The following is a 27,416-nucleotide window of genomic DNA, read 5'->3' on the forward strand; positions in this document are numbered from 1 at the left end:
AGAATGAATGAGAACTGATTCAGATTTTACCTTCAGTTCAGTCCTAGGCTAAGATGACATTGGAATGGGCAGCATTATTTCTAATTTGGTTGCTCATTCAAGAAAAGACTTTTGAAAAGCCCACATTTAAATCCTTTCCAACTCCAGCACTTACTTAAGCACACATTTAAAGGAAACACACATATTTAAATGCTATCTTGAATAGGAATTCATTCTTCTGCCTGCTCAGGCTTAAATGTATCATCTAAAGAATCTCATATGCCTTACTCACCAGCAATAGATTTCATAAAACGTCCTATTACACTACTGAAAGAAAACATAGCAATGTCAACTATTACAGTCAATAGTCATGCACGCAGCATTAGAGCTGTACCTTACTGTTAGCATTTGGAAATAAAATCATGCTCATGCCAGTGCATTTTTCTTTTCTTTGACCAAGAACGAGGTAAGGGAATGCCAACTGAGAGTTTTACTCTAACTTCCTATTTTCTTCTGTGGGTGTACAGACCCTCTTTGCTACCTGACTCACCTGAATGCAGTTTCTTTAGTGACTCTCACTAATTTTTCCCTTGGCTCCCTCTGCCTAGGTCATACGAGTACAGTTCCATACAGATGAACTTGCCTTGCCAAGACTTCAAAACGAAGAGCTGCCATTTGGTTTGTTGTGCCCGCCAGCTGATCAGCATCAGCCAAGTTTCCAAAGTATTCTGGAGAAACTGTGCACTTAAAACCCAACCACGATTTGAAATATGAGCATCTATCTCCAGAAAAGAAGAAAACAAAAAAAAAAACAAGCCACATCATATTATAAAAAAGGCCATATCTGATCAGTTTAAAAGTTCGTCTAGTCTGTTATTCTTTCCTCTTAATGGTTAACAGTGGATGCCTTGGGAAGAGCATAGAAATATGGCAAGCAGAAGCCAATACTTTCCTAGAATACCATCCTAACCTTCAGCGGTTCACAGCTCAGACTTCTCATTTGACAAACCCAAGACTTTTCACATACCACCGACACAGAGGGATAAAGTTTACATAAGAAAAAGGCTGTGCTTTTTGATGCTGAGAGGTCTATACTAACTGTTGATGGAGAGAAATAATGTGAAAGAAACATGCAGGCCATGCATTGTCTCCTCCCATCACTGTTACCAGAAAATAGAGAATTTACCCCATGAGCTTCACTGGCATCCTTTGAGCAGGGCTATTGTCCTCACTATCCTGCCATCCAGAGGTGGTGACACCTTGTTAGCTAACCTAGCTCATGTTACCATCAACCCAGGACAAAAGAGGGGGAACCACAATACACCTCTTGTGATTTCAGTACCAAGTTAAAACCACCACTCGTTGCTTCTTAAATGCTGGTGAAACTTCCACCTCCTAAGATTAACAACGTTACTTGGTGTTCATCATTATCATTTTAATATGGCACTGGAAAGAAAATGAAATTGCCATATGGTGGAATTATCACGTCAGACATCTGTTAACTCCCTCTTATGGAAAAACAAAGCACTTTAATGTATGCAGAAGGTAAGCAAGCTGACAGCTATTTTTAATATATGAAGGCTAAGTTTTTTGCCCCACATTGTTGAATTTTCTTTAGAGGCATACCTATAACACTAAAAAAAAAACAGATAATGACCTTTACTTCTGTGGGTACTCATAGCACTACAAAACTATTGCAAAAGTTTAAATGCTAAGGTTAGTTAATATTACAGAGGGGGCACTGCCACAACAGATTTATAAAGCTTTTCAGACAGTTGACTGAAAACACTGGGGTGATCTTAGCCATTTACAGATTTATGTCTAATAAAATTAATATAATACATTCAAAACACTTTTTAAACACTGGTTCTTGTTTGAATTTTCACTTTGAATCTTTTCTTTTTTTTTTTTTTTTCAAAATTTGCCTGAACTTAAATATAAAGAATAAAAAAAAAAAAATCAAACAGAAATAAATTTGAACTAAAGAGTTGGTTTTCCTTTTTTCTTGTTATGTTGCTGATAGAAATGGAAAAACTATTTTAGATCATCCCAATTGATTCTTCTATTGATCCTTTCATTGAGGAAAACAACAATCACATCCTGAACCTTTCTCTCCTTTCACTTGTGTATATGCTTTTAACCATGACTGCCATTTCATAAAGAAAAAGCTACAACTGCCTTTATCTCTCATTTAATTACAACACGGCTGTTTGGATTACTCTAGAAAAATATTATTTCTTAGAGTATTCCTGCACATGGAGATTCAGGCTACCAGCATCTACCTGAGGGAGAGGAAACAATGTCAGAGAAATTACCAGGGAAATATTTTAAGTGTTTATGCAATCCTAACTGCAGTTGGACATCACCAAAAAAAGGTAAGTAAAAAATTAAGTTTATAGACTCAAATCCATACACAAATAGTAGCAATTTTTAGAAGGCAACAAAAATCTAACTACCAGTGCTATCCTAAGCTGTGGCATGATATACAAAGGCATTGATAATGCTGTGGTATGGATTAAATCAGTTAATTAGCTAGTCCATCACACCTACAGAAAATGTATTCAGACTGTTGTATTCCATACTCTGGATGCCTGGAATTAAACTAAGTCTTAGTATTAATGTAAGGAATTATCAGCTTTACTGAACACATTCAGTCTAGCTGGATCTCCCTAAAGCATTTGGTAAAACTCCCAGACACTTAATTTTAGTGAATTCATGGCCTTGTGTAACTTGGAGGCTGGATCTACACTAGTTTTCCCAAAATATGACCATAAATAGAGAGAAGGAAGGGGGAATATTCTCCTAGGCCTTTATACTTAGCACCAGCACATTTGTCACAAGTCACAGGAGAATCTGGATAGGAAAGAAAATCAAATTATCAATTCCTGTATCTATTAGTCAGTGGAGTCACCTATGGCTGCCTGGACACCAGAATCTCACTCTGGCTGTTCCCAGCATCAGCAAAGCATCTACTCAGCACAGATCCTAATGCCCTGCTTTAAAAAAACGGAAAATAATATGCAAGTGTCATTTAAGATATATCTAAGGCCATTTATTCTGACCTCATCCTTTTTTTTTTTAAAGAGGGAAATGTCAGAATAAATGTGTAATGTGTTCTCTATATTTATAGTGTTATGCTGGGGGCTGAGCAAAACCTCGTGCAAGCTGATGGGCATTTCAACAACCCTGTCAACCTCTTCAGTCTTCCTTCTTGACAGAATCCACCCACAAAATCCCAAACATGTGGCTAGCTAAAAGGATGCAGCCAAATCATATATGACATTATACCTTCATAGGTTTTATTCCACATGTGAGACTTTTTTCTTCCTGGATCTGAGGGTCTGGCAGCATCATGCAGCCACTTCACATGGGCTTCCTCCCACATAGTTGCTGCTCTTTCCAGAACTACTACTAATTCACCTGCTGCATGTTCTCCTAAAACCTGCTACTTTCACTTCTGTGTTTCTAGATACAGACACAATCCTTAATAATCTGTCCGAACATATCGAAGCCATTAATGGATTTCATCCTCCCCCCATCATCATCTCACACCGGGAAGCACTGAGTCTATTTATGGATGGAAGATGAACTGGAAGAAGATGGTATAATTTCCCCCTGTTCAGAATACAAACCTAGGTCTTTGATTTCTGTTTAATTGGTCAATGTATCATCTCATCCTCCAGAGTGGATTGTAAGGAAATGGTTCCTATTTCTCAGTCCATGTTTCTATGCCCTTCTAGGAGAGGGTGGTATACTTAGATCCCTGGGACAACTTCAGTTCTTCTCTTCCTCAACGCAGATGTCCCTGCCCATCATTTATGTTCCCACTTGGAAGAAACTGGCAAGTCTCACATATTTCTTCCTTAAGTCACTTCAGAGACTTTACTGTCCACCTTTGCATTAAAAAAAAATCCAATCTAATAACTTTCTCTGCGTTTTGTAAGTGTGATTATATATGCTTGCAAAATCAAACTGCAAAAAAGAGACATTCAACAGAGAGAGGTTAAAAAAAGGGAAACTATGCAAAGAAATAATACACCACCTACATGCAAAATTATTTGTAATAGAATTGCAAATCCTCTAGGTGAAGAACATGGAGATATAACTATTAGATATCATCTGAGTCTGAAGCAATGCCTGTATATAAACAAAACCTGAGCACCAACTATCAGATCAAATGCTGAATACCAAATGGAACCGAATAGTTAAAGACAGCTTTAGCTAACTGATTAAATGAAATAAGTAATAAAATAATTATTTATTCAAGACAGACATAGGATGTTGGTACTACCGACAAGAGAGAAAAAAAAACACAAATGTTTTCTGAATAAACCTTTACTGACTTATTAACTGAACATAGTCCCAAGAGTTATTTCATTAAAGAAAGTGATCTGCAGTCTACGCAGACGTGCCTGGGAATGAAGCTTTGTTCTTAATAACAGTAAGTGAGCAGAAAAGCTTCACACATTCCTGGCAAACCATCACGTTTAGAGAAATCCCCAGTACATAATATGGTTGTATCACCTACACTTTGAAAAAGTTCTCATACATGTCTGACGTTCAACAAAACCGCACACAAAAGTAAAGAAATGGAATGTATTCATTTGTGCTTTCTGAAAGGAAACCATGTGAGCCAGGTATGTAAAAACACATAGCACATCAGTCATAGAAAATCACCAAAGGAAATGGTGAACAAGATCTTCAGGCTTAGCACAGCTTCAGTGAATGATCCGGGGACTGAATGACTATCGCTTTCTTTTCAGAGAACAGCAGCTCTCAGACACAATGCAAGGATTTCTATCCTGCGAGGATACTGAAAATCACGGAATCACGGAATTGTTCGAGTTGGAAGGGACCTCTAGAGATCATCTAGTCCAACTGCCCTGCCAAAGCAGGGTTGCCCAGAGCACATCACTCAGGGCTGCATCCAGGTGGGTCTTGAAGATCTCCAGAGAAGGGGACTCCACGACATCCCTGGACCACCTGTTCCAGGGCTCTGGCACCCTCACCAAAAAGAAGTTCTTCCTCATATTTGAATAGAACTTCCCATGTTCCAGCTTGTGCCCATTGCCCCTCGTCCTGTCACTGGGAACCACTGAAAAGAGTCCAACTCCATCCTCCTTCAACCCACCCTTTAGCATTAGACTTATAAGCATTAATAAGGTCTCCCCCCAGCCTTCTCTTCTCCAGGCTAAAGAGCCCCAGCTCTCTCAGCCTTCCCTCATCAGGGAGATGCTCCAATCCCTTACTCATCTTTGTTGCCCTATGCTGGACTCTCTCCAGCAGTTCCCTGTCTCTCTTGAACTGGGGAGCCCAGAACTGGACACAGGATTCCAGTTGTGGCCTCACCAGTGCAGAGTAGAGGGCGAGAATTACCTCCCTCAATCTACTGGTCACACTCTTCCCTCTGCAGCCCAGGATTCCATTGGCCTCTTGGCAACAAGGGCACATTGCTGGCACATGGACAGTTTACTAGCCACCAGAAACACCAGATACTTCTCCTCAAAACTGCTTTCCAGCAGGTATCAGCAGTGACAACAACAAATCACTGGCTAAATCTGGGGGTGACTCTGCTCAGCAACCATTAGTCTCACGCATCTCGTATTATGTAAAAGGATGTTTTAGAAATATTACAGTGCTAACAGGACACAAGCAACATAGTAGGGAAAAAAAAAAAGCAGCATGCTATGAAAAAACACTAGTATGAAGATGTTTGCTCTGCCTGAAAATTAAAATTCAGCATATTTAAAAAAATGCAATGAGACTGGGTAACACCAATTTACGTTAAAAAAACCCCACATAATAAAGCAAACTTTAAATTAAATGAGCTTGGTCATTTGAACATGAAAGAACAATAAAATAGAAGCTGCAAGTGGCCTCAGATGCTTTTTCCCAAACTGAACTTAAAAAGAAACTTGGATTTGCAACCAATTAATCAACAATTTAGACAAGTGTCTTCAGGTTCTTTGGATACTAACAAGGTTGTAATTTAATTTACAAACATTTTTTTCCCCTGTGCATACACACTGTGGGGGGTATTTTCAAAGCAGTGCTCAAGGTTTTAGACATATCCTTTTTGGCTTCCTTTTTGAGGGGCTGGAAACCTATCCTGGTCAGCTTTGACACTGAACAACAATGGAAACAGGGTGTCAATGAAGGGGTACCAGTGTAAGAAACTTCCAAGTTTCCATTAATTCTTTAAAACTCTGTTGCCAAGTCAGAATAACAATACACAGAGCAAAACAGAAGGTCCAACCCATGCTCCTCCTTCTCCAAAAGGCTTGGCTTTGGAGCATGTCTCATGTCCAAAATGCATCATACCAGGCTGGATGGTGTCTCTTGACCTAACCCACATCAGAGCTAAAGACAAACCAGCCCACACAGAAGTCAGTCTTCTCTGGACTGTCTTCCTGCAGCAGCCGTGAAGTATCACTGCTGATCAGGTCCAGGCATTTTTATGGCTGTAGCTCCTGAAGCAACTGCTCAAGTTTTGCCTTTGGTGGCCCCAAGTGTGCTACAAACTGCCTGTATGAACCCTTCCTCCCTAACAACGACAACTAACAGCGAGTCTTATCATCTGAGCTTGACACAAAGCTCTGGTTCCAGAGGCAAAATTCTCCGTAGACCATAAAGCTAATGACAACTGCTGTTATTTAGGAGTACAGTGGCACGGCTGCATGCACAAAATGTGTATTTCTTAAGTAACCTACCCATTAGAGATGCTGTGATATAGTATCTACATACAGAAATGCCTTGGATAACATTTTCAGACACTGAAGTAATACAGAAGCATTGATGAGTTTGAGGGAATATTTGAAAACCTTATCCAAAGCACACATTCACTCTGTTTTTCTTTTTAATCTTTGCTTTTTAAACACAACCCAGGGGGAAACATGGCTCTGCAATATGGATCAGAAGAGCAGCACAAGCACCAGAACTCATGCAATTTGGCTTCTCAGGAAGCTTAAGGTCCTTGAAATCTTTATGCCAAAGATAGATTTGACTGAATTGGTCAAGAGATTCAATATTTATTAAGAGGGACAGACAGACAGACAGACAACCACACAATCACATATGTTGCACTTGGAAACAACAAACCAGTGAGCCAACCCAACACTCCAGTGGGCTGAATGCTGCTTTTTGGAAGCTTCCCTTTTTATAGAGCTCCAATGCTGCAACTGAAGAGCCAATGTTCAATATGCAAATGCTTTGCAGGAGAACAGGAAAGTCAGATGTGATCAGGTAGCAAATATTAAAACATAGGTAGAGAATTTTAGTGTTCACTGTATCCTATTTCAATTTCTAGAGATCTTACTTGAGTGTCAGTATTAAACAACAATTGTTTAAAAACAATTAATCAAATTATCAAAAAATCACTAGAATAAACTAAAAATGCGTAGTATGATATTTTTAAAAAAAAAAGGCAGGGGTTTTCTGCACCTAGCTATTTTTCCATCTATCTGCAATTACAATCTGAGCACTTCCGCAACTACCATGTTTGTAAAGAGATCCTACTGCAAATGAGACTTGTCCCTTAAGGCTTGAATTCCCCAGGTTCTGTCACCTAGTGAGCGTGTATGGGCGCTGAGCACTCTGATGGGGAAGCTACGGGATTCACTTTACACTAGTGAGCATCTGCTGGGTCAGAGCCTTGGGATTTACCAGACACCTGGGGAAGAGCTTTGCCTACCAGGGTGGATGAACTATGGGCTGGCTGGTGTGAAAATCCAGAGGAAGAAGCAGCAAGAGAGCAGAGGCACAGAAAGAACCTAACCCCTGTGTACAACAACAGGCATTGCAAACCACGCAGGAGATAATTTCGAAGTGAGATGGGTGGAAAATACTCTTGCTTGTATTAACTACATTGATTTCATGATCAGTGTGTCTCCATAAAATATATTCACATTTACAATCCTATGTAAGGGTCATGTACTCGACTACCATTTTTAAAATTGAACTCTTTCAGTGGAAGACACCTCTGTCTTTTTCCAACGCTTGCTTTATTTGGTAGGTTAAGATGCTGAGCCAAGCCTGTCATTGTCCCTGCTCCAATGAATACCATTTCAATCCACTGCTTCAATACATGTGAAGAAACATACCCTTCACCTGATGTGTGCCCTCCAAGGCAAATGACCAAATTTCAGCTCATCAATTTAATATGAAGTCAATTCAATTCTCCTTGACCAAAAATCAGTGCCTATTGTTCCAAAACATGCAATCATCCCACAGTATATTGCAATTGCTGTTTAAGTGGCCTAGTGGTATTGATAAGCGTCCACTCTGATGAGAACAAAGAGGACTGCCAGAATCCCTTATGAAAAATAAAAAGAGCAATTTTGCACACAAGTTTTAGAGATGGCTTCCAATGCACGAGAGCAGAGGCTGCTCTGTGAATGGGCTGTCATAATCAAATCCTTAGAAACGGATGAGAAATGAGCGTATTATTCTTGATTTACTATCACTTCATTTATGATTTCCAGTTAATACAGATCCACAAAGCCATGCCAAAGAGATACTAAAAGCCTGATTGTGCGATCCCAATTCAAGCAAAACCCATACTCAAAGTCTTTTTGAAGCCTTTCTGCTTCTGCCAACTCTTGCAATTTTTATTGCAAGCCTTGCAGTACTTCATGTTTTGCTTAAAATTCTGGCTCCTGGAGTTATACAACATATGAATCTCCTTTATTTTCAATTTTAAAAGAAGTTTATCGCCTTCACTGAATAGAAAAAATTGCCAATGAGCCTTTTAGAAAGTGTCAAAAATAAAAAGTAAAAAAGAAGAAAGAACTTATATTTTGCTGAATAGCTTCACAAAGAGGAAGATATCCTTAGACCAAACTCATGACTTCTGAACCCCAGTGCATGCTTACGACTCACCAAATCATAGCTGATTATTTTCACTTAACAGCAGTCCTGTTCTTGTAACAGTTAAGGTTGGGGATTTCTTTTCATGCTCATAAAGGTATGAAAAATTTGGAGCCTTCTCCAGTCCAGCGTGGAGCGGAGGATCTCTCCTGCAATCCTCAGCTCCCGCCCTGGTGGCCATGGGTTCCCCCAGCTGTCAATGGGGAAATGAGGCACAAAGTAGAAAAAACCTCTCATCAACCACCCAAACGATGCTGACTGTGCACCAACCGCCCAACTGGGAAGCCCAGTCTTTAAACTGCCTGCTCCAGAGCCTACCGTGAGCTATGGGGTGAGCCTTCAGGGCAGCTGTAGCTCGGGGGCTGCTCTCTGAAGAGCCTGGATCAAAAACCAGCCAGCAAACTATCCCTCCCACCATGGCTACAAATCTGCATGGAGCTTGTTAACACTGAAACAACACAACGCTTTATTTCCCCTCTTCCTCCCACCTTCTAAATTCCTTTTTTTTTTGTTGTTTTTCTTTTTCCCCCTCCTTACCTGGTACATTTTGTTAATTCTCTAAGCTATTTGAGGCAGGGGCTGTCACTTCCTACGTGTTTACGCAGTGCCTCGCATGAAGGCTGACAGCTCCACCTGCCATTATAATCAACGGGGTGGGAGGGTTTCTTAAGGAACTACGGAAAACAAGGCACTCACCTATCACTGACATTCAAGAGGCTTTGAGTAGCTTTCTCCCCTTTGAAAAAAAATATCTACATTTACAAGTATAATAATTAAGATGTCTGTCATCACCAAAACATCCATTGTTAAAATATGACGCAGCCTCCAAGTAGGGAAAACCTTCATTTGGAGCAGAGTCACTAACAAAAAGGATTTTGTATTTCAGAAGCGCTAAGATCTCATTTGTCTCAAATCACGCACAACAATATTGAACATACTTTCTGGAAGTATCATGTCTATCTCGTACCCTATATTGCATTAGTTAGATATCTGCTGAGAAACACACACTCCCATCAATCTAAGCACTAACATTGTAGGTTTTTTAAAAGAACATTTCCTATAAATAGAGATTTAAATGATCTTCTTTAAGTATTGTAATCTTTAATTGAATTCAATACCTCTGCAAATGGAGCAAACAATCTCTGACTGATTAGATCATTTGCTTCTATTCTATTTCAGACATGCACTGGTTTGCAGTAATGTAAGGTTTTTTCATTAGCAACTGCTGTTGAGCTGCATATTTTCTTCAGTAACCTAATTAATTCTAGAAAGGTAACTTTTCTTCTTGTGCATTACAGTATGTCAATGTAGCTGACGCTCTTGCTGAGGTTATATAGGAATAAAAATAAAAATGGAGAGGACAAAAATGAAAGGGAATACAGAAATTAGATTTTTCCATGAAATGGTGAGTGCCTTCATCTCCCAGTGACATCAAGATGGAAAGTGATTACTCAGCACCCTTCAGGACAGACCCGTGGGAGCCCTATGGGTCACCAGCACAGAAATTATTACATGCAGGGAGAATAAGAAACCAGGTAGTAATAAAGAGAAGAAATTACGTCCTTAATTTGATTTGGTAGCTTCCTAATTCTGAAGGCTTTGCATGAATAACAAAGAATCCTGCAGAAAAACTTCAGCTTTGACTTTGGGATGCTATCAATCTCCTTAAATCAAATCACAGGCCTGATTGCAAACTGCATTCCAGTGCAGTCCCTGACTAATGAACTGTACAGTCGTAATGACAACACAGATCCTACCAGGCAGGATGTTTAGACATAGCTGAAGTAAACCACTGTGTATTATTAATGGCAAGAAGGGCTCAGTTATAGACTCAGGACGCTGGAAACTGAGGCCAGCTGGCAAAGCAACTTGCTGTGTGCTCTAATGGCATTAACACTGAACGCCGTACTCAGAAATGCTGATTTCAGGCTCCTCAATACAGAAACATTCCTAGCAAGTTCTTTCAAATAAACCTACACCCTCTGAACGTGCTTTGGTGAGATGCTGTGCACCTCTGGATGCTCTTGGAGCTTGCACGAGGCTCATGATGGAGTGACATCAAAGAGCAGGTGCTGATGGTGTTGTGGTGTAACTGGCTCAGCCAGGAGGGGATGAGGGAACGGCACAGTTGCCTTGAGGTCACTCTGCTCCAGTGGCAGCGAGGTGCTCTAAAACAATTCTGTAGATGCTCTGATAAAAGTCACTAAGGGCTACACCTTACTTCAGGCACCAGTCTAGAAATGGAAGGTCTCTGGAAGATCTTTTGGCTTGATCATCTGTTTCCCCTCTTCAGAAAAAACTATACTTCATCATAGTTATTAGCTTAAAAAACTTTTTTCTTCCCTAAATATGCCATTGGAACACCTCAAAAAGGAAAATCTCAGTGACGAGACAACCCAAAAAAGTAAATAAATCCTAGTGGGGATTATTCCTGGAAACTGAGGCCAGCTGGCAAAGCAACTATATCAGTAAACTCCCATCAGCCACAGATCATACAAGGTGCCAACTGGGAATGGTCCCAGGGATGCTCTTCCTCCCAAATTGTGCCTGGGAGTTACCTGAGGGAGTGTCAGAGGCCAAAAGCACTCTCAGAACTGTTAGCACAGTTTAACTTAGTTTAAAATTTTAATTTAGTAACATTAATTTAGCCCAAATTCTTCCACACTGTGAGGATGTCCTGCACTTTTTAGATGCATCTTCCTCTGGGTAAATTTGATGAAGTCTTACATTTCATTGCTGCAAAATACCGAGGTCAGACTAGATGGACAGAAAAGTGGGAGATACTATTTAAAACAGGATTAATAACAAAGAAAATGTATTGCCTATTTAATAAAAACACTGTAGCTTACTACAGTAATCACTGAAAGAACTATAACCTGTGATCTACAATGATGCCATTTTTGCAGGCAGCTGGTTCCATATCTCTGGTTGTGTTTTAGCTGCCCCCTCATTTTTTTTTTCCCCTTTGGATTCTCATGCACTTTAAATAAACAAGGAAAATGCATAAAACCTGTTTGTTTAAAAACACAAGTCAAAATGGTTATGTAAAAGCTCACCTTTAACTTAAATGTTCTGCTTCGGTTTATGAAATAACAATTTTTACTTTTGCATCACGGTAGTTTTCATTCGTAGTATAAAGTGCACAAAAACACTACAGCTGGAAAAGCTGAAGTGTCGAGTTTGATGCCCTGATCAAATTCCAACCGTGAGTTGAGGTTTTGCACAGAAAACAGGCAACTTGACCTCATCCTCCCAGTCCAATCAGCACGTTCTCCTCCATTCTTGAGAAAATTAACCTCATTCATCACACCGTGCTCCCGTTACTCCCTACGGCTCCCGACACTTTCTTTGCTCCTTGTCCTACTTCTGGGTCTCAGAGCGCGGCTGTCAGTAAAAGCTCACCTTTAACTTAAATGTTCTGCTTCGGTTTATGAAATAACAATTTTTACTTTTGCATCACGGTAGTTTTCAGTCCGTAGTATAAAGTGCACAAAAATACTACAGCTGGAAAAGCTGAAGTGTCGAGTTTGATGCCCTGATCAAATTCCAACCGTGAGTTGAGGTTTTGCACAGAAAACAGGCAACTTGACCTCATCCTCCCAGTCCAATCAGCACGTTCTCCTCCATTCTTGAGAAAATTAACCTCATTCATCACACCGTGCTCCCGTTACTCCCTATGGCTCCCAACACTTTCTCTGCTCCTTGGCCTACTTCTGGGTCTCAGAGCGCGGCTGTCACGGCTCGATGGCACAGTGGCTGCACAAGCAAGGATGTGAACCAAGTAAAGGCAGGAAAAGCTTTTAGCCACGTACCTTTGTTTGGTTTGTGTGGGGTTTTTTTGGTTTTTTGGGGTTTATTTTAAACAGAATAAAGAAAAAAGAATCTTCACTTACCACCTGTTAAGCTTTAGGTTTCTAAAGTCTGAATGCTGTTACTCAGGTTATCCACAAGATGAAGGGACTTCATTCACTCACCTGTTCTTCCCCCCCCCGCTCCTTTTTCCAATAATTAAATTCTCCCCATATTATGTAGAGATCCTGACAAAACCTGAAACCTACTAAATATATCACTACATTCATGAGATGCAAATAACCTCAACACACAGTAAACAACAGCCTCTGACTTGGAGCCTGAGTCTCCCAGGGTGCAGAGTGCTCTGAATTCCCTCACGCTGCCACTGCTTCTTAGGAAGAATCCTGCCCAAGAAAATAATCAATTGTGGGACTAGAGAAACTGCTAATTCCCTCTTTTCCAGCCTCTTCCAAATTTTTTGTCTTCACATCTCTTTCCTGTTACCTCTTCTTCACATCTCTTTCCTGTTCCCTCTTCAAATTGAGTCTCTATCTCACGGATAAAGTCAACACTTCATTTCATTGTTTGTAATCCCAGGCATCCGGCACTCCTACACTGAAAATCATCAACATAAGCCATCCCAGGAAGAAAGAGAATTTAAAAATAGGCACCACTATGAAGATGGATGACAGGGCAATAAAACTTAGCACAAGAAAAATCTGATCTGGTAAGTTTGCCTAATTTAGAAGAACAGCAAGGTCCTTCCTTTCCCTCTAAATGCTGATCAACATTGTTTCCACGAGCCACGCATGGTACAGAACGTATCTGTATTATCTGTAATTCATGCATTTCTTCAACAGGAACAGTTTCATCTGCAGAGTGAATACGACACAGGAAGCCACACTCAAACACTGGAAAATATGTGCAAGAGGTGAGGAAGCCGACTTACCTGCCCAATAGGTTCTTTTGTCGGGGCCTTTCCTCTTCTAGCGGTGCTGGTGGCCAAAGTGGTGGTTGTTTCCATGACTGACGTGGACATCTCCGACTGCATCGCTGTGGCTGTGGACTCGGTTGTCATAGAGGAAGGCACTTCACCAACAAGTCTCACATTTCCTTCTATCACGATGTTGGCATCATTTTCTGCTGCCATATTCAGAACTTTCAAGCCATTGTAGTAAAGACCAGAGAGCTGGCCTTGGAAAGGATGGCCACGTTCCTTGCCTCCAATTTTTATGGTTGCTTGGCTATTGAAGATTGTGAGCTGACGCCCTGTAAAGATAATATTATATACATGCAAAAATGTTGACTGCGAACACTATACTCTACACGAGTGATAACAGATTTTCATGGGGTGAATAATGAGAGCAATAAACTATAAGAAAAGGATTTGACTCATAATTCATTGCTTTTTAATGAGGTGTCCATGAAATGCATAAATTTTGAGAGCATTTGCATTTTTCTTAATTTACGACGTTTTGGGATTATTATATTTTTTTTTTGCTAAAAGGCCAATCAAATACACTTGCAAATGTGTTTAATACTACAAATGATACCCCTCTCCCTTTTACCTGGAAGCAGTGTTAAGCTTTTTGGTGTGTGTCAAGAATGCCAGGTTTCTAATTCCTTAAGATTATTTTGTCTTCAAGTCTGCCAACATTCCAAAGTTTTTTCCACGCAATACAGCATAAGGCCTATAGCTTTAAGTATGTACATATGAGATTATGTATGTATAGACATATACAAATATGTATATACACACAGAGAGAGTTTATATATACTCCAACAAGTGACTAGGTCCAGTGAATTTTAAAGAATAAGTTATGCAGTAATCTGTCATATCTCTCTATAAGCGAATAAAATATTTACATTTTTAATTAAATGTTTCCTTTTTGTATTTAAATGTTTATTTTCCTTCAACATCCACACTGAAAAGAAACACATGGTTCACACTGAGTATCTTAGAGGCAGATTCAAAAATAGATGTCTGATTGGCTTTCAGCAAGGCTATCAATTAAAATAAAAGATTTTAGATGTAAAAGCGGCTTCAGAAATGATACACATACCGATGGAGAAATCATGGCACATTTCCATTAAACAGAGAAATCCTCAGCAACAGTACCACTCTTAGTAAATAGAATAGTCACTTTAGCAGATTGGTTTCTGCTCACAAAAAGCATGCACACAACTTTAAGTTCTGTTTTAATTAGTGTTTGTTCCAAAATCCCCTTAGAAGGTTGCAAACGTTAAAGGGACTTCATTTTGCTTGGCAATTCATGTTGCCCACTATTTAAGATACCTACAGTTTAAACAAAATTTTTTTTCAGGACCATAATGAAGATATCGTAACTACATATATTTTTAGTTAATAATTTAGATGCTGGAACATGTCATATAATCTATGAATGATTTATAATTTTTGGTTAATGTTTGCTATGAGTACCTTCATAGATTGAGTTAGTGGATTATATTTAACAGTCCCTTTAACCTTAAGTTAACAGGGTAAGATTATTAAACAGCTGGTACTTCTAGAAATGTATAGAAATTATTATACAAGGTATGCAAATATTACTCTATATTTTACTTTTTTAAATTTGTTTTTAATTTAGTTTTACTGAAATTTATTTTTTATGTTTATTAGTGTTACAATGAAGTACTACTTGGTTATGTTCAAATTATTTTTTTATTTGAAGTTTTAATCAATGTTTTTTACCTTTGTCGAGTAGCCATTCATCAACTACTCGACCAAGTCGATATGGAATTCGCTGTCTAGCAATCGCCAGGCGCTCGTTATCATTGTTTCCTTTAAAGTTTAAAGAGACATTTCATTGGTTAAAATCTGTAAGGTCAAAGGTTAAAAGTTAATACTTAAAGCTTGAGCTATACAGTTGCCACATGATTTTTTGAAATTTGGAATTTTAAAAAGCGCTGCCTAGAACATTTCATGGTTCAGACTTTTCATTCATTCATTTATTTTATTTTAGCAAACAAAATTATTCCTATGTTAATTGAAAATTAGAAATCTGCATTTGAGCTAGGTTATTAAACTTATGTTATAGACAGACCCAAAAAACAAATTTAAACATCATCGAATGGCTTTACAAAAAATGATCATTGACCTCAGGGTTTTGTCTTTTTTGATGTTTCTTATTAACTAGTTAAACATGTTCAGGTGAAACAGGTTTAAGTTTTCAAAAGACATCCAACCTCTCACTCCAGGTTAGTCATTTAAAGAAGAAGAACACCACAACTCTTAATCACCATCTAAGGCACACTTACTTCTGCTGTCTAGAAACAGACCTGCTGTAACTTATTTCCTAGTCAGAAAAAATACATTCTTATTCATGTCATTTAAATAAATTCCAGAGATTCAAACACATGATACAGAACAGACCAGGGTATTTGCCATTTCGTACATTCTCCTATGACATGTTGACAATGTCTTGAAGGAACACCAAGGCTTTGACAAAAGTGACTTGCTGAAAGGTAGCCTGGTTCTGAAACATGGAAGCGCTTTAAAATTTAGCAAGAGGCCATCTGGAGTGGGGTTCCATAAATTAAGAAATAATCCAGAACTCAGTAATGCAAAACACCAACTTGTCATATTTGGAAGCTGTACCTATTCTCAGTCTGTGCAGAGGTCTTTGACTTCTTTCAATAAAACAATGAGATAAAATAAGGCTGGTACATTCAGAACAATATCAGACAGTGAGGAATAATCACTATAAATATTTATATATAAAAATCACTATAAATATTTGTTTATAATTATAGCTTTTTGACTGTAAATTATATTGGTGTGATTCCTCAGAAAACCATGTCTTCTACTTAAAACTTTTCTTAGGAGAATGGTAAACCTAAATATTTCCTTCAATGTACACGTTTTTGGTGGTAGCAGCACAATACCTTTTTCTTTTTTTTCCCCATTTTATTGGTTAGTATTAGTAAAGATCCTGAGAGATAAGAAGGCTCAGATGAGTGAAAAGCAGGCATTCCTAATTCAGGTCCCAATCAAAAGTCAATCTTAAAAGCTCCAATGTGCAAACTGTGTTTGCCTACTGTTCACAATTAAACTTGCTGTTGTTTATTCAGCCTGTGGCTGTAAGTCAGGTGCATTTGGTAGAAGGACCCTCTGCAGTCACCAGTGTGGATCCCTAAAACTATGGCATCTCCCTACTGTAATTCCATTACTAACAGGGGATTTATCCTCAGCAGGGTTTATTGCTGCCTCCACTTTCACTACTCTGCAGCTGCTCCAGGGCATCTCTATGGTGATTGTGAAAATTTCTCTGTGAATTACCAGCATAAATTTAGTCTTGGCCAGCTTATACATTTCTTTGAATTATTTCATTAAAAAGTCCATAGAGTACGTATGTTTTTTTGAGACTATTACACCCTATTATAATGTGATTCTATCTCTATATTATGCTTTATACTAACTGCAGCGTTCTTGCACCACTGGGAGCAAAATAGGAGTGAAAAGCAAGGAAATAACCATTTGATTTGGAAAGATCACACACGAAAAAATAATCGGTCACATTAGCCCATCTCTCATCAGAGGAAAAGTGCATTGTCAAATGCATCTCAGTTTGACACCGTTACATTACCTTAAATTCTTCCAGTATATAATATGAATGGGAAGGCTAGGGGGAATGGTGTGGGACGTACCCTACTTACTTTCAAGGAAAACACATAGGTTTAGTTATGATGAAACTGGTAGACAGGAAACTAAACAACTACTTTTAAAAATAAGAGATAAATAGCACTGAAAATAAGAGAAAACAAAACATGAAAAGCAACACCCACTACATCATAAAAAACCAAACATCTTTTCAATAACTGCTTCTTCCCAAACAGCTGGATCGGGTCATACACTCAGCTACAACAAGTCTGGACAGCCCAACTGAATTTAGTACAACTACATGCATCTACTTCATCTGGTAATCATAGTCCCTGTAGGGAAAACATAAATACCACATACTGCTTTTCTCAGGAGTATCCAGCACATATTTTTCATGCTTCCTTTATTTATGCTTGGTTTTACCAATATGGTGAACCACAATGAGCATCTTCAGTAAAAACACTTCCAAGAAGGCTAATAAAATATTTTCATGCTCTAAATAAACCTGCGGCTTTGAGATTTTATTTCTGTTACCTGTCTGAAAGATTAAGTGCTCTGGCAGGCATGCTTTTCAGATGTAATTCCTAAAAAACAACTGATACAGCTAAACTTTAATTGTAGACACCTGTGTGTCTACACTCCCTGATTTCTTTGATTAAAAAAGCTAGGTAGAAGTGATTCATTCAGGATGCGCGCCGTGACATTGTCTAACCTGATTGAATTCTGGATGGCTTCATTCTTCTGCCAAGTGGATGATATTTTGTCACAAAAGAGTGTTAATTCTGTACGGGCAGAAAGGCTTCAAGGGAATAACAATAATTCCATAGACTCAAGGCAAGCAGAGAGGAGCAGCAAAGGTCAAATCTTTGAGTCGGAGCTAAATCTTGTGGCAAGATTGAGAAGAAGGAGTCCAAAAAAACTTTAATCATACCTTTATATCTATAGGTCAGCTGGGACAAACCAACTATGTGAACTTCACTAATATGTATTTTATCCCTCCTGATTTATTATATTGTCAGTGCTGGAGTGTAATTCTATTTTGTTCTCTGAAATAAAGGTGTCAGTTATTGATGTGAAATAGCAGCATCCTTGAAAGAGAATAAGTAAGAAGGTTGAAAATCGAGAGCCTGTGAAGAACAACCTAGACTACAGAATACCTTCTTTGAAAGAAACGCCTTAACAGAATACAAATTCACCTTGTTAGTCTCAGTGATCTGCGAGGGAAATAAATAACAAAGTGATGAAACCAAGGTCTATATCCATTTATAAACCCCCCCTTTCCCTAGTTTTGCTCATCATGATCTTGACACTGCTATTTCTGCATCATGACTTCCCTGACATCCGCAAGAGGAAGACAGAGACCCGTGTGGTTCCTCCAGACACAGTTAGGGATGAAACCTGACCGAAGCATCAGCTGCACGGCGTGGGAGGAAGCCACGGCAGCTCCGTGGCACAGGGGCAAACACTCCACATCTCACATGGCCAGGCTAGGAAACAAAAACCCAATCTTGGTAACAGCCCGTAATTAAGTTCATTTGAATCATCTATTGCTGTGCACGGACACTCGTGTATACAAACACGTATTAATGTTGGAATAGAGTGGAAATGCAAAGACTGTAGTCTAAAATTTGTACAAGAGATGATTTTGCATGTGCAGCTTTGCCTCTTCCCAGCAAAAGAGGGAGTGGTATTTCCAGTGCTATCAATTGCAAGCAGAGACTTTTACAGAATCACAGAATGCTATGGGGTTGGAAGGGACCTCTGGAGATCATCTAGTCCAACCCCCTGCCAAAGCAGGTCCACCTAGAGCACGTCTTACATGACTTGCAGGTGATTTTGTCATGCTGGTGCTCCCAGTGGCTCCATGTCTTGGCCACGCTTTCAGTACTATCACAGTCTCAATGTAAATCGATGTTAATCCAACAGGTTCAGACCGTAATGCATTTTGAACAGCCACTATACAGACAGCTATATTAAGATTAAAATTTAAACAGTTTTTAACTGTCATCTAAGGAATTCAGTGGCTGTCCCTACATTCCTCTGACGGAAGACTCCTTAGAAAGGTCACTCAGGCTAGGGCTCGCCACACACATGTATGCTGCAGGCACAGAGTATTTTGTCATGCTGGTGCTCCCAGTGGCTCCATGTCTTGGCCACGCTTTCAGTACTATCACAGTCTCAATGTAAATCGATGTTAATCCAACAGGTTCAGACCGTAATGCATTTTGAACAGCCACTATACAGACAGAATCTAAAGCTATATTAAGATTAAAATTTAAATAGTTTTTACCTGTCATCTAAAGAATTCAGTGGCTGTCCCTGCATTCCTCTGACAGAAGACTCCTTAGGAAGGTCCCTCGGGCTAGGGCTCCCCACACACATGTATGCTGCAGGCACAGAGTATGTTCCCAGCCTTTCCACACAGGATGATCAGGGTATGCTAGGGATTAACTTAATTCATCCGCACTGCAGACCTCTAGCAAGTCTTGCTCCTAACAAACTTAGCTCCTAAATAGCCTGCAGCACATCCCATCCTCTGATCCTGCCTGTTGCCTCCATGAATAGCCCTGCTATTACTGGCAAGCAGCCTGTCCTCAGCAGCAATCAGTAAGCTTGCCTTTACACCTGAAAACATAAGATCACCTCTTCCATCACAGTCCCCTGGGTGCAGGATGTACAAGCATGAGAATGGTTTGGATGGAGCAGAGGACAAGAGATCCAGGTCCACTCCAGGAAAGCACTGTGTTTGTGGGGGACTCTGACACTGCTCCGACCCAGATGTTTGCCAAGTGCTTACAAACATGGCTATCTGGTATTTGATCCAGGAATGAGAAAATTCTGAAAGGATCAGGTAAAGCTGTGTGTCTTTTTCTGTTGTTAAATACGCCAGCTCCACCTGTTACAACGTGTAGGATGACAAGTTGGGAGAGATGGAGGAGGAGGATGCAGTGGTCTGCCTTGAAGACTATTGCACAAGGAGTTATGCTTCTGGATGCATAAGCCTGATTTGGGCCTCCTCCAGTGTCCAAAGAGAGGGCAAAGATACAGTTTAGGATGTGTATTTTTTCCCCGTTGGACATCTAGAACAAACCGCCAGCTTGGTGAAAAGATAAAAGTGCAAAGAAACTCTAAAGTTAGAGAAAGAACCTGTAGCAAATAAGTAATGAGTGCAACTCTACAATCCCTTACCTTATTCCAGAAGAACTAACCTATAAAAAAAGAAATGACCATGAGATAAGACTTCTCCAAACTTTAAAGAGTCAAAGCTGGCAAGTTCATATTAAATGACCATCACATAATATGGCCCTTTTCACGCTACAGGGATTCCCAAATTCCTCATAATGAATATTAGGTATCCCAAGAGGGTATTCTGCTCACAGAATAACTGACAGCAGTCTTCACAGCAAAGTGAAGTATCTCATCAGTGCCTCATAACGCTGCTGAACACAAAGCAAAGCTTAAGTTGCTTTAAAGAAGAATCCAATTATCAGATTTACTACAAGATGCATGTGCCAGTGCCTTCCCGTTTTACTGATGCTACAGTCTGCACCAAAACGTCTTGTGTTCACCTATAAGCTCCTTGTTTCATGCTTGAGTATTAAACAAACTAAATCTTATTTTTACAACTTTCTACAGGATAAAACTGAGAACTCATTAACCTCTCGGGGAGATCCCCACCTTCACTTCAAACCAAATACCTTCCGTCCTGTTTTGGTTTTGATTATTTTTCCACCGGATTAATTAGTAATTAAAAGAATAGTGTGCTCTTCCTGACTCTCCCTTCCTCACTATAACGCAGTACCTCTCTCAGTTTGTGCAGTGCTGGATTGCTTACTTTGAGAGGTTGGTGTATTATATCAAAAGCAAGCAAGAGAAGATGAAAAGCAACAAGAAAGAGATAAGAAAACATAGGACTTGTCTGATAAATTAAAGGTCATATTTTGTTATCAGGAGTTTTAAAAAGATCCTTTGTACTGCCTGTGCAGCATTTAAGGAGCTAATATTGTATGGCTGCTGCTAAAATAGGCAAGAAAATTGATAGAAATCATTAAAGAGGAAGATTAAAGTATAAAAAATGAATTGTTGTAAGTACAGTACCTTGCCCCACATCACTCCAAGAGTGACATTTTGCAGTTCTCCAAGGTAAAAGGACTCTGAACTGTTCCTCAATCATAATGTCACAGCATTTAAGGTTACTTTTCCAATAGAAATTTAACCAGAAGTTGACTGTAAGCAGTTTCTTATTCAATAGGTTTTTAACAGCTGGAAAATGAAGACAATTTCAACCTACTGTATCTAAAATTAGGTAGGTCGGAGATAGCAACTACTGAATGTGTTCTTCTGACTTTTGCCCAGGTGGCAATCTGGATGATCTTCATTTCATGTTAGCACAGAGCTGCTATAAAGAGTGTCTCTTGACAGAAATAATACATTATATAAATGAACAATGGCAAATGGAAAACACTGCACTCAGCTCTTACTTTAAATTTCTATTGGTCTGTAACCCCATGAGTATTCAGTATTCAGGTAAAAGCCATCAATAAGAAAGGTCTTATTAACTATGTGCAAGCCTCCTAATTAAGTTTAATCACGCTGCAAGTTCTGAGGATGGAATAGGACAAACTGTCAAGAGGTCATTGCTCGTATCATTGCATTTTATTGCAGTCAGTGAAAAGCTTTGGGAAATTCTATATATTTTTTTTCATATATTATTTGTGGACCATTCACAACACAAAAAGATAGCTGAAACAAAACAAAAATCTTCTGGGGTTAAATTCTGATCTTACTTCTGTGAACTACTCTAGCAGACTGTTTGGAGGCAATGCAGGGTCCAGTGAGGATAATTTCATGCTCATTACATGACCGGAGACATAAAAAAAGGAAGAAATCCAAGGCAATCAGCACCAACCTTCATCAAGAGCACACAAAGTAACTTGACCACGACTGCAAATATTAAAAATGTTGATTTCATGTTTTTTCACGAAGCATGAAAATGCTAGATTTAACCACCACTATGCCCCAGAATCCTGGACCATGCAGGTACTTTGTCACACTCACTGCATCTGCCGAGGCTGCGTCAGCTCCTTCTCCCAGAGACACACAAACCAATAGAAACAACAAAAGTGAGGTCATTATTTGGACAAGCTTTTGCCACGTAGAAGAAACCAAATGCACCCATACAGATAGAAAATAGCATTTAAGAGATAAAAATCTCTTCTGTGTCAGCAGTGCAGAAAAAAAAAAAAAGTAGCCTTTGGCCAAAGCAAGCTCCAGACTTTCAGTTCTATCTAAAAGTGGCATTTCAATTTGTGTATTTATGCCTTGCAGACATTTTACTATAAAAGAATAATCTATTTCAAATGGAAAGGTTTAAACTTGTACACTCGGGGGGAGGGGGTTTTAACGCTTTTGGCAAGACACAGAAACAGAAACTGTAAATAATAGAAACAGATGCTCACTGAGATAAAAGCAGAGGAGTGCTTTAGGTCTGCAGAACTATAATGAGCAGTCCACCACACAATAGCATAATGGCCGTGGGTAGACTCCCATCAGTGACTTAGTTTTATCAGTTAAAAAGTGAAATACTCTGATTCCCTAATTACATCTTTTTTTTAAAAAAGCTTCATGAATATTTTCCATTTAAGTGAATCTGTGATATGTAGCACGTCACTGTAACTTTATGAAATGCAACTCTTCTTTTAAAAATAGGCAAAGTGTTTCCAATTAGCTGAGTATTTTCCCCTTGTGATTATGTTTCACCTCAGTTTTTTGTATAGTCTGACTGAGAATTATTGTGAAATGTTTTATTTTGCTTTGCGATTCTGATTTTGAAGAAAACTGAAAACTGCATTGCTTAAATATGCTGGATTTCTATCCAGTCCAAAACTTCTATAGTTTTCTTCTTTTATGATTTAGGTGCTGGTGGCAAGGTAGCCTTGGGCAACTAGAAGAGAAAGACACCAACTCCAACACCAGATCTAACATATGGATCTGTCCTGCACCAGCTAGATCAAGATATCCCAATTCTTTAAGCTCTTGCCCGGAACAAGAAGGAGCTACTCTGCTTTAAAGTTTACAAGGCCACACTTTAGATGGACAATGGAAAGCTGGCAGCTAACTTTTGTGGTCTAAATTTATTGGCTTGGTTTTCAGCCTTAATCTGAGTTGATACACCAGAATGAAAAAACAATCAATATTGAATTACTTAAGTGCATATGAATTTGCAAGGAAATATGCAATTGCTAGTCAACTGTCAATAAGTTTAATTGTTCGGTTTTTTTTACAAAAATCCGTTTGCTGATGCAATATCCAGAAAGTAGACTCTACTTCTACTTTGAAACACTTATGAAATGTTAAATGGGCAAAAGATCAACTTTTGAAAGAACGTAGCTCTGCTAGCACAATTTACACATCCACTTTTTCTCAGGAAACCACTTGACCTTTTAAAAACATACTGAAACTCACTATGTTGAAGAAATTAGGTAAGGATATTATCATCTTTTCAGCTTTATGAATTCCAGTAGGTTCTCTAACACAAAGCACTAATGCATTATTAAAATACAATGCAATACGCTATTTAAATTATTTTTATTTTTTAAATGACAGTTCTGAAAATGATGAAATATTAAATAAACATCTAATTCTAAGCAGATAATACATTGACAGCTAACATATGCAGATGGCTTAGTAATAAATATAATGTATTCCAGTTTAATAGGCATATTTTCAAGACAAAATTCAGGACTCCAAGAAGGAAGGACTATGTCATTCTATCAATCCACTGTCCACCATCACCCATGAAAGTCCTGCCACGGAATCAATAGATTAGATGGAAAAAGCTAACTGCCTACCCTCCTTGCTTTCATTAATATGTGCATGGATCTGCCACTGGTTCCAAAGTAGAACGCTAGAACAAACTCTCACCACTAAGGCTGAAATAAATCCAATTAAGATTAAAATACGTCTAACTGCCAGGATGGATTGTTCCCATCAATAGAGCAGGAGGCTGCTGACAAAGACTGCAGTAACATCCCGTTTTGTTTTCTGCAGAGAACACCCGTGGTGCTCGTGTCCACAGAGGGATGGCAGATAAGGGAAGTGTTCAGACAGCAGATTATTTTTGACAGACTCTTGCAACATGGCTCATCTCTCCAGCTCAGCTGGAAAAGCTGCATGCAGGCTTACTCCACAGAATGCTCTGTAACTAAAGGCAGCTACTGGAAAAAAATACATTTAACAAACTGTGAGATATCAGACAGAATGGCTAAGCAAGCGGCTAACTAATAATCATTTTCCTAGCTACCAGGATTTATGGATGTATGAATACACAAAGCTGAGCAAGAGAAAGATAAATGCCACATTAGGATTGGGATACTATTTTCAGTATTCTCTTTCTGCTCTTTTGCAAGCACATTTTCGGTTTAATGCAACAGGACTGACACATTTAAGGTACTGTATAGCTGCTGTTTAGCACAGTAATATCTCTGGATGTAGAAATTATTTCTGGGTATAGAAATTATATCTGTAAACATTCTTTTTTTTTCTGGTATGATTTGGTTAATTCATGGGAAAGTGTAGCTATATCTGCATTAAGAACACAATGCTAGCATAGCACTTAAATATTCTTATATTGATACTACACTCCTAATACAGACATAGATATAACCTGACCTGCATACCCCAGGATATGAACATTAAGCTTCTTGATCCTGAATTCAGCCATAAAGCTATTGTTTGGTTAATTCATAACCTGTAACAGGCTCAAACAAGTCTCCCAGGAAAATACCTTCTCCTAACGTCATGACACATGGTAAAGGAAAACCTTTCAGCAGTGAATTCCAAGGCTCACTGTTGAAATCATGGGCTCTATTTCTTGTGTGAATTTCTAAGGTCTGGTTATGGCTTTCTAGGAACATCTAAAGCGCACTATAAGCATCTAGTATTTTCTCCCCCTGAAACCACTTACACCATAATCAGGTCACTGCTTAGTTTTCTTTTTGACACTAGAAATCAGTTGACATAGAACCTCTTTAGGGCTTATCACACATCCTCCAATATTTTTTTCCATAGAACAGAATCTTCATGGTTGGAAGGAACCTTTGAGATCATCGAGTCCAACCACAAAAAAAACCCCAAACCACCCCACAAACAGACACAAAACCAACAATCTCAGGCACCAGAGCATGCCCTGAAGTGCCACGTCTACACATTTCTTAAATTCCTCCAGGAATGGTGCTTCCACCACCTCCCTGGGCAGGCTGTTCCAGTGCCTGACCACCCTCTCAGTAAAGTCATTCTTCCTGATATCTAATCTAAACCTCCCCTGCCCCAACTTCAGACCGTTTCCACAGAACCACAGACTCCAGTTACAGACTTAGATACAGCTGTCTTCAAAGTGCCGTAAAGGGTGGTAAAATCCTCCCAAATTCTAAAACACAAAGCCCACAAATTCTTCACCCACAAAGTGATTTCCATAAACTCCTTTGTCACAGCATCACGTGACGTTTCATACTGAACAACCAGAAATATGAGACCCCACAAGTGCCTGCTCAGAATTATACATTTCCAGGCCATTGGCTACACTGCTGTAACCCTCACTCTTTGCTTTGGCCCATACCTTGGCGCTCAGCATGGCTGCAGTCTAACTTTCTTCAAATCCTCCTGCCTTCCCAAGTGTTCACACACCACAGCTGCCCTGCCCTCGCTATTATTTACTACTTTTTTTTTTTTTAAAATTTTTGTGACAGCCACACATCAGCAGCGATGATTTAATGAAGACTTCCAGTGGAAGTCTTCATTAAAGACTATAAAAGCGTTTTCAGTCAATGAGTCCTCCTCACTGCTACTTGTTGTATCTAATATTGAGTTTATTAGCTCAAGCTGGCTAATGAAAAATTAACTGTAATCACTGCTCATTGCTTTTATGAAGAGTCTCCATCAGCTTCAGGACTGACTGTGAGATGTGTGGCTGTGATACACAGGCTCCCCGAAGTCACTGTGACACTGACCGCTGCAGGGCTCCACCTCTGTGGATGGTAACTCGGCTCATAAAGGGTGATTTATACACACAGGATATCTACGAGCATTAGAGAAGTTAAAAAGGGGAAGAGGAGCCCTGAAACTGAGCCTGAAATTTCTCTGTCCAAATCCTTTATGTGTACCTTATCCTCCCATGGCTTTCTGGAATTGATGGTGCAACCACAGCACTGTCTTCAGTCTGAGTTTGTATTTTAGTTCAGACAAAAACACAAATGAATTTACATGAGAGTGAACTACAGGACCAGGACCCTACAGTGAGATGCTTAAGAACCCTTTGGTTGAAAACTGCTGAGAGGCAATTGTTGTGCTCTGAAAATGAAAGCATGCTTTCAAGATTTAGCCCTACACTCAGCTACAGTTAAACTTTCAGTACTGTTTGTTCTTTTGAAAAGGGAATATTTATTCTTCTCTCGCTATTGCGCAACTGTAATTTTAAAATTTTAAACCAGTAGTCTATTAATGCCTGTCAGCTCTGTAAAAGAGGAAAACCAAAATTCTCTTTATATTTACTTAACCCTAACAACATAGTGTCTCATTTAGTTTTTTCATGTCCACGAAACTCGGTGCTGCACCAGAAAGGCCATTTAACTCCTTAGAAATAGTCCACGGAGGAAAATAAACCATTCACATCTCAATTAAACCAATCTGTAAAAGTGTAATTTCACTGCCTTTAATTGGGTTAACTTCTGCTTGTAAGGGGTTGACAGCAGGATTGCCGTTCACAATGTTTTGCGCTTCTGATACAGCCACTGGTGCTCAATTTCTGCTTCAAATTTACTTGAAATGGTGTGTGTACTGCAGAACCTGACTCTTGTGAGGCTCATAAGGGTTCTAGGTTATATAAATCAGACAAGGTTTTCAGTCCTTTCCTGCCAGGTAGGACAGACTGCAAAAAAGACCCTCTGATATAGCTACACCCTTGCTAGGGTCAAGGTAACTCTTTGAACGCTCCAAACTTACTCTTAAATGTACGATACAACACAACAGCCCTGTGGCATTGGTTGCAACGAGGTTACCATTAATCCCAAATCCAAAGTATATTAAAGAAAAGGTTATTTTGAAAGTGTGGAGGCAGTAGTTTCAAGATGTTTGCTTTGTTGTAACCAACAGGGCTTAAAAGTGC

General features: G+C 39.2%; 1 protein-coding gene across 3 annotated transcripts in view; it reads right to left on the reverse strand.

Annotated features, from left to right (window-relative positions):
* Positions 1-27,416, reverse strand: part of NRXN1 (neurexin 1) — a 765,322-nt gene that overhangs the window by 91,042 nt on the left and 646,864 nt on the right. For 2 of the 3 annotated variants that reach the window (XM_014962458.1, XM_014962460.1), the window contains one exon: positions 13,586-13,905. In XM_014962458.1, coding sequence (XP_014817944.1) covers positions 13,586-13,905 — 320 coding nt within the window. Of the gene's footprint in view, positions 1-13,585; positions 13,906-15,346; positions 15,437-27,416 lie in introns of all 3 variants that reach the window. The other variant, XM_014962459.1, reaches the window with a different exon arrangement.

The sequence above is a fragment of the Calidris pugnax genome, unplaced genomic scaffold, assembly GCF_001431845.1.
Source record: "Calidris pugnax isolate Ruff unplaced genomic scaffold, ASM143184v1 scaffold147, whole genome shotgun sequence".
Classification (NCBI taxonomy): Eukaryota; Metazoa; Chordata; class Aves; order Charadriiformes; family Scolopacidae; genus Calidris; species Calidris pugnax.